This window comes from Lipotes vexillifer, unplaced genomic scaffold (assembly GCF_000442215.2).
Source record: "Lipotes vexillifer unplaced genomic scaffold, Lipotes_vexillifer_v1.1 scaffold675, whole genome shotgun sequence".
Taxonomy (NCBI): Eukaryota; Metazoa; Chordata; class Mammalia; order Artiodactyla; family Lipotidae; genus Lipotes; species Lipotes vexillifer.
Genome location: NW_006794000.1, coordinates 882,284 through 891,263, shown reverse-complemented (window position 1 = coordinate 891,263; position 8,980 = coordinate 882,284). Strand labels below are relative to the sequence as shown.

Below are 8,980 nucleotides of genomic sequence, written 5' to 3'. Positions count from 1 at the left end.
AAATACGTTAGTGTGGTTGCCTGCTGAAGTAGTAAATTTGAGTTACTTTGACTAGAACAACTCAACTGAATTGATATCTGACCAAAAGAGAGACTAATCAGAACGATGTAAACTCATCGTTTTAATCATCAAAGAAAGTCAAATTAGATATTTAGGCTATGAGGATTTTTTTTTTTTTTTTCTGTTTTCCTCTTCTCAGCGTTTGGAAGTTTCATTTGAACTCTTCCAAGGGCTGTCTGCTTGACCTCATAACGTGTTCGTGGAAGGCAATTACAGTCAAGTACTGCTATTTCCATTATTCTGTTGAAATTACATGAGTCTTCTTTTTCTCATAAGACTGTAAAGCACAAGGGATTATTTGGATTAGATTTACCCTTCTCTTATATTTATTCTTGTTCTTGAGTATATTAGCCTACTTTCTTTATCCCTGGTGAGTTTAGTCTTTAAACCTCTTGGTTGCTAAATGCATCATTACCCTCCTAGAAGCCTTTGCAAAGCTATATCTGTTACACACTTAGGTTCGTTATCTTAATTCTTTTCCTAGAAAAATATGAAGTTGAAATTCTTTGATATTTTAAATTTGTGACACTGTGTGCTTGAAACTATTAAATGAAACAAAGTATATTACAGCATATTCTTAATACAATATTATCTTCATTCTTTGAGCTTTTAGGTGACCCTTTGTATTTTATTTTATATCATATTTACCACATTATTCAGGTCACTATTCCCCAGAATCCTCTTGTTTTGTATTAGGTAGTCTAGGTTTATATTACTCATGGAAGAGCATTTTAGACATAAAATTAGTTTTTCATTTATCTTCTATATTCTACCTAAATCTTCAAATATCTATAGTTTTTTAACAAGATTCTTTCATGTATTTTTTGTTTTTGAAGCACACGTACCCTTCTACAGTGTAAAAGTACTTAGAATTATTAATGTATAGAATTTTTCTACTTTGTTTTACTTTAAATATTTTCATTTTTATATATTTTCTATGTAGTTAACCTTCTTTCCTTGAGCTTAGTGTCTTATTTATAAAGGATGTTGGTTTGATTAAATTCCTTGCTTGTATGGTCAGTGCTTTTTTGATGGTAAGTGGTTAACTTCTTAGTGGTGAGGGGATTGGAGGATCAAGTAGTGAGACTAATTACTATTTACAGATTATAACACTGATTATTTTGAACTTTTTTCTCCAACTATACCAAAAGTACCACGTGAACTTAGTCTCCTGCTTCTGTTCCTGCGTACTGTCTAATAGCATGGCTACTGATATCCAAAGTGGTAAAAAATTAACCTAGCTCTACAGAAACTGAATAATTCGCTTCTGAGTTTTCTCACTCTCTTCTCCACCTTTTTTTTTGTTGTTACTGTTCTGTGCGTTGAATATCTATTCTTTGGGTCTATCAGTGTTATCCAAAGACATTTTAAGGGGATACTTCTGAATCTGACTTTTATATTTATTAAAATTACATTAAGTACTCTTTTTCTTTTTTTTGCGGGGGGGCGGGGCACGCGGGCCTCTCACTGTTGTGGCCTCTCCCGTTGCGGAGCACAGGCTCCTGACGCGCAGGCTCAGCGGCCATGGCTCACAGAGGGCCCAGCCGCTCCGCGGCATGCGGGATCTTCCCTGACCGGGGCACGAACCCGCGTCCCCTGCATCGGCAGGCGGACTCTCAACCACTGCGCCACCAGGGAAGCCCTACATTGAGTACTCTCGCTCTTAGACATTAAAAATAGTATGTAGGAGATTATGTCTCTAAAATTTTGTTACTTAATCAGCAGTTGCAGTAAAGTTTGTTAAAATATTTTAAAGATAACCAGTTCTATGTTGATAAATTGCATAATATCTGTATTATTTGTTCAGCAAATACCAGTTGAGCGCCTAGGGGCATAGAGTGCCTAAATTCTGTGTAGGATAGGACTGTGTCGGGCAAAGTATCAGGGTAATATACGTGTATAAGAATAATAAATATTATTATAGGATGGTGTATGATTAAGCTTCTAATGAATAGAGACTATGGTGGCCAAATTAGAGTAAACATGACATTAAAATGATTTAATATTCTAAAACTAATGTAAGATGCTGCATGTGTTTTTTTCTTTTCCATTAATTGACAAAAATAAACAGAATTCTATTTTGGGGACAAATGAAAACAAATTTACAGGTTATTTTCTTAGTAATTCAATTTATTTTCTCTGAACTATTAATTTAATGAATAATGCCCTAGGGGAAAAAAAATTAGGCAAGAGAGCAGTACCAGATCATTGTAAGAAATTTCAACAGTTTCCAAGTGTGTGACAATCGAAGAAATCTTGCCTCATAAAACCAGGGAAAGAAACAACTTGCAAGCCTTAATTTATGATTATTTTTTAAAGAAGTAGACACTATTGGAAAGCAAATCTAAGATGACATTGTTTGTAGGGGACAAATGTGCTTTAGAACATTTTTACTTGAATCATCAATTCCAGGTGCAGTCCATATGCAGTTATCTGCTGCTTATTGTTGTGATGAGAAATCTAAATTATACACCAATAATAGTACAGAAATAATCCTGCTGGTCTTTGAATCGCAGTTAGTGTCTCATGTTATGCTCACCAATTCTTGCGTATCTTTTCCTACTTTTGTACCTCCTTTGTTATTATTACCTGTAGTCAGTTATCATCAGCATAGATGCTCTGGATTGCTAAATGCAGTTTGGGGTTACAGGGGTTCACCCAATGGATCCAAGTTGCAAAGAGATCTTTATTCAGAGGTAATTAAATGTTGACTTTATAGTTAGATCATTTCATATAAATTTAAATTCAAAATAGAATTAGCTGGAAGTTTTTCAGAAATCAATGTTTATTTTGTTTTATAATAAAATTTTATTTTCATCTGCATTTGTATTTGTCTTATTTTTCATTATGTATGACAACTGCACTTGTTATTTACAGAGATTAATCCAACAGCTCCGATAGAAAAGACTTATTTTACAAATCAACCTGGAGACACTCATCAAAACGTGGTTGTTACTGAGGCAGGTAATTAGTTCACATGTCTCTAACTCACCTATCAAGAGAAGAAAATGTACTTTTACACTTTGCTTCGCGTTGGCCCCAACTTTTCTTGTTGCTTGGTGAAATAGTGCACTAAATATAGACCTATGGAAATTTACTTTAGGACTAGGTTAGAACAAATGATGCTAAGCTAGTTTTTGAATAGAAAAACCTATTTTGTTTTCTTTCTACTTTCACTTAAGTGGATGTATCTAGTACTAAACTAAGTATATCCTACACCAAAACGTGGATCCACAAGGATCTTCCCCAGTATGTAGGTGTTATGATGTAAATGGGTGCATTCAGTGGCCTGTAAACAGTTGGGTACTGTTAAATGTTTAGGGATTGGCTGGGGTAGGCTGGTCTTAAAAAAACCTTATTTGTAGACGTTGAGTTTTCTGTGATGTGGATACTCCCATCCTGGTCAGTTTCAAGCTACCAAGTGACATCACTGCACAGCAGGTTGGGTAGTAGGCATCCAATGAACTTTCAGCTCTGTGTCTCCAGCACGCCACTGTCTGCAAAAGACACAAAACGCAATCCCAGTGCAAATCTCATGTTAGTCAAAAACTGCTCTTAGGATCCTTTAGGGGCTTGTTTTAGCATGGTCCTATGCCAATTGGACAGGAATATTTATTTATACTAGTTACTTCATAAAGATTGAGCCAAAGACCCAAAGTCTCAAAGTCTTTCCACAGGTGATGCAAAATCCATGGAAGAGTAGGAAATACTTTCTTTTTTCTTTACTCTTATAGGTAAAGGATCATGATGGTCTTTTGAAAAGGAAAGGAAATGTGTCTTGAATCCTTAAAATGCTTGCAGTCACCTTAACAGGCTCAAGAGTGGATGAAAACATAGCAGATTATCCCCAAAATACCCCATCACTGGACCTCAGTTAATTTTTCTTCTCTTAACAAAGGAAATGGTGTGCAGTTAAATGGAGAGTTTGATCTAAGTCCTGTCCACTTTGACCAGAATTATTTAGATTAATTATGACGATGGCTTTCAATTTGCTAACTCAATGCATAGTTTTCCAATTTGCTTTTCTTGTATGGATATGATATTAAACTTTAGCGCTTTTCACTTTCAGGTGTCTGATTTTAAAACCATTCAGAACATGTAAATCTAATTAAATAGATCAGTAAATAATTACATTAGGAATACTTACCCTCCTATGACATTGAAAAATTGTTTAATAAAGTCATTTTAAGCTGTATGGGACATCAGTGTGGCACTTTTTTATTTTACCAAGAATACCTAACATTATCAAATATGATAGAACAGGATTAAAAGATGATTCATTTTAGAATTTAATGAAGATCAAGTGTTTATGCCTCTGTAGTCTTATGTCTCTAGGTTATGACTCTATCATTTAATATTTACATATTTTGGTTTAATCTCAGAGAGTCACACATATCATCATGGCACTGGGCTTATTAGTTAGGATAATTACATATCCAATAAATCAACAATTATTTTAATCATGATTATTCTTTAATAATCAGTACTTGTTTCTCAAAGTAATAACTGAGAAGGATTAATGAAGCGAGATAACTGAGATTATTAATATGTTGTAAAAACCAGTCCCTATCTTAATTGAAGATTTAATAATAGTTTTGGATATATGGACATTTAAGTGGAGCATGGCAACCATGCAGTATATTTTGTTTTTAATTTCTAATGAAACATGAATATATTATTTCATTAGCTTATTCAGTATTCTGGGAAGAACGTTACTTGGAATCTTATTGATAATAATTATACTTTGCCTTAACTTTTTGGAAAGTTTTTATACAACTTTCATGTCAGAATCCTGCCTCAACTATCTCTTTATGTTAAGACTGTTTTGCTTTTGTAGGAATAATTCCCAATCTAATCTATGTTGTTATACCAACGATCCCATTGCTCTTACTGATACTGGTTGCTTTCGGAACCTGCTGTTTCCAGATGCTGCATAAAAGGTAAATAACTCATATTTGCAGAGACAACTTGAAAAGCTTTAAATAGGTTTTCAGGACTCTTTAAAAATTTAGCATAAAATTATATTTTTAAGTTGCCTTAAGAAAGTTTTGATTTTCATGTCTGTCAGTACATACCCGTATACATAATCTAATAAAATATACCTTGATTATAGGATTATGAATTATCTCGTTTAATCCTCACAAGCCATATGAAGTAGGTGTCCTTCTGTTTCCATTTTTCAGTTGAGAAGATGGTGGCTTAGATGAGTCACACAGTTTGCCTTGGGTCTCATAGCTAATGTGTGTGATGGACCTGAAATGTGAATGCTTATAAGCTCACAACATATGCAACTATGTTACACTGTCTCTTTTTATTAAATATAAGCATTAATGCTAAACCTTTCAATCCTGACCTCAAGTTGTATGAAAGACTTCAGTTTTGTAAATGAACTTTGTAGTACCTTTTCAAAATTTCAAGTCATAGCCTTCTGTTTTATTTCCAAAGGATCTTTTAAGTATAGGAACTATAGTATAATGGTAAAAATGGGTTACTTTTTAGCAGGCATCTTGCAATAAAGTGATATGTCTTAACAGCAAGATTCTTGAGAGTATTCTTTTATATCTGTTTACGCATACCCTGAGTTACAGGTGAAATTTTTTTCATATGTGTCAGTTTGGCAATTAAACTAAAACATTAATGTATGAAATATAAATATATATCAAAGGAAAAAGGAAAAGATGTGGATTTTAATTAGTGCGTGCTTGCTAGAATAAATTAGACATCTTTGTCAAAGTGTTTTAAATAACAACTGGTTAAGAGAATGCTTCCTTCAGGGAAGGACCTGCAAATAGGTCATTTTTCTCTTTTGACTTTACTTCATCTTCTTCTTTTCCTGAAATGAACCCTAAAGAATTGCTAAGTAAAAAAGCCCCAGAAAAAAAATTAAATAGATATAAACTCTAAATGGTTCACATAAATTTTTTAAAGAATCCAACCTGTGATTTACTGGCTGTTTAAAGAAGACATTTTGAATAATGATAAATAAAGCCTGGCAAATTAATACTACCTATTGTGACATATTTTGTCCTCTTGACTTTCATATATATATATATATATATATATATATATATATATACACACACACACACACACACACACACAGATATATATATAACACACTTAACATTATTTTTCAACATTTTATGCAGAATAAAGACAATAGTAAATATCTAATTTTTACCCTTAATTCCTAAGGCTGTAGATGGAAAGAAAATTTATGATTACAACAATGAAGTAGAACGAGGATTTGATATAAATCCCCCCATAACCCAGCCAAACTGTTACAGAAGAGCTGTAAATAACAAATCAATTTGAAAAAAAGGATTTGAAAAAAAAATTATGTAGACCTTCTCATTTCTAAAATTAACATTAGTAAAGTGCCAGTTTTTGGAGTTTTCTCTGAAGTTCGTTTTCCTTCTTCCAAATAGTGTGCTGCTGTGGAGATTCCGCTCATTCTCAAGTCTTCCAGGTTTTTATACTTTGAAGACCCGTGGAGTTTTCACTTGTTTGAAATTCTCAGAGTGAGAAAATAAATCAACATAGACTACCTCTGAAATTAAGCTGTTAGCCCTTAATTCATTCTCTCTTAGATCCTCCCCTTTTTCCTTTCTTCTAGGAAAGCAAGGAGAAACTTCATCAAAGACTCAACTCCATTGTCATCTGAATGCCTTGCAGAAAGTTTAAATTCCAATCTGGTACACATGATGGCTTCTATCATTCCATGTCATGTTTAAAATAAGAAGTCTTGTTTCCTTAACTCATAATAACTCCTAAATAAAATAAATACTAATGCTACACAAAAGCCACATTAATAACTTAACCACCCTTTTGTTTTAACCATTTAGGAAACTTTCATGTTTTTCATAGACTTTGCTTGGCTTATTTTCCATTCATGTTAGATGACTTCATAGATAGAGATGTATTGATCTTACTTAATTGGGTGCAAATCTCTAAAACATATCATTTAGATATGGTAGTTTATTAGTAACAAATTCACAGTTAAATTGAAGTCAGTTAAGTAATATTATAAAATTGTATGACTCAGGCTTGTTTAGGAAGACTTCATTTCTTTCTTTGAAGGAATTCTGCAATGTCTGATAGGCAGACTGATTACCATCTTCACATACTGGAATAATCTAGAATTTTTTGTAGGAATGAAAAAGTATGCTGGTGAGAGAAGAAAGACGCTTTCATAATAAGGGTCTGATATATCTCCAGTTGGACCAAGACATGCCTAGTTTGATAAGAAGTCTCAGACATTGAACTTATTACTTCTTCTGTTTTTCAGTAAAGGAAGAACAAAAACTAGCCCACACCAGTCCACACTGTGGATTTCAAAAAGCACCAGGAAAGAAAGTGGCATGGAAGTATAACGATTCATTGACTTGGCTCCAGAAAATAGAGTTTTGTAATTCTGGATCTGTATAAGGAATGGCCTCAGAACATTAGCTTGGAATGGCTTGAAATCTCAAAGGATGTACAAGATGAACTGTAAGCTCCCCCTTGAGGCAAATATTAAAATAATTTTTATATGTTTATTATTTCATTTATAAAATAACGCTGTGCTGATAATGGAGTGAGACATGCTTATTTTGCTAAAGGATGCACCAAAACTTCAAGTAAATGGGATGGTCCATACAGATTAAATTGCTATGAACACATCAGAGAAGTATGTGCATTGGAAGGCAGTTATTTTTGTCTCTTTCACCTTTCATAAGTTGTAATCTAGTTAATGTAAGGTAAATTGCATTGAAATTTACAGTGTGCAAAATATTTTTCCTTTACACAAGTGTTAGATAAAAATGGACTGTTCTTGTATTTATTTTTACAGTGTTTCATTTTTCAATACATGCTGTTTTGATTAAAGAAATGTATCACTGTTGTCAACTGAATTCACACACACATAAATATATTACCATAGAAAAAGTTTCTTTTCTAGAAATGGCTCATCTTTTAGTTTCTCTGCTTTGGGTCAGAGTAGGTTTAGGAAATCTCTTCAGAAATAAGAAGTTATTTCATTAACCGTGGTATAAATCTAGTCAAATATTTTACTTGGAGGCAAGAATTGTCTAATTTCAGTTGTGCAAGACATGTGCCTTACAATTATTTTGCATTTAAAATTCAACAGATTTTGTAATAACTTTGTTAATAGCTGTATAAACAATAATATACTGAATCTAGAGCAACAAAAGTGGCATACACAATATAAATCATATGTCTTCACGTATTGCCTATGTAACCACAAGTAGCTCTCTGAGGGTTCTGGAATCGATTTGGCCCCTACCTTGCCAACAAAGCAAAGATGGTTGTGTGGGGTCTGGGATTGACCCTGGAGGCCGATACCTACAGAGTTTGTCTAAGGTTTTTCCTAGCTCCGTTTAGCCTCTGTCAGCATATGAGGCGGTTTTACAGTTGGGACTAGTTGAGTGGTCACCACTAGTGTGCAGTTAAGCACAGCACACTGACATTTCCGCAAGGAAAGAAACCGAATTAGTATAAAAATGGGTTGGAGGGCATCAATGATCACGTGTTCGCTGTTCACGTTTGGCTGAGAGAGTAAACTGGGGTGCCTCCGTCCTATCTTCTAGTTTCTTCAATGCTTGTGGCTCCTTCTTCTCAAGAGAGAGTTGTAACTATCTGGTCTTCAAATGTCTCTGTGCTCCTTTTAACCAAATAAAAAGTTCTTGTTTCTGAAGAATGATCATTGGTGTTGTCTCAATATCTTAAGTGAACAAAGTACAGATATGTTTGCAATAATCTAGGGGAACAAATGACTGTTTAAGTGTGGTAAGAATGGAAGTTATGGTTGTACACTGTTTTAAACCTCATCTTTTCAGTTAGATAATGAAGAGCTTTCACTAAGGCAATTCACAACTCCAGTTGGTTGGCAAAATTAAGAGGCAAAATAGAAATTAGTGGG

General features: G+C 33.8%; 1 protein-coding gene across 3 annotated transcripts in view; it reads left to right on the top strand.

Annotated features, from left to right (window-relative positions):
• Positions 1-8,758, top strand: part of CHODL (chondrolectin) — a 19,949-nt gene extending 11,191 nt beyond the window's left edge. For all 3 annotated transcript variants that reach the window (XM_007466974.1, XM_007466973.1, XM_007466975.1), the window contains 3 exons: positions 2,938-3,024; positions 4,898-5,000; positions 7,349-8,758. In XM_007466974.1, coding sequence (XP_007467036.1) covers positions 2,938-3,024; positions 4,898-5,000; positions 7,349-7,433 — 275 coding nt within the window. In that variant the 3' untranslated portion in view covers positions 7,434-8,758. The remainder of the gene's footprint in view (positions 1-2,937; positions 3,025-4,897; positions 5,001-7,348) is intronic.
• The last annotated feature ends 222 nt before the right edge of the window (positions 8,759-8,980 follow it).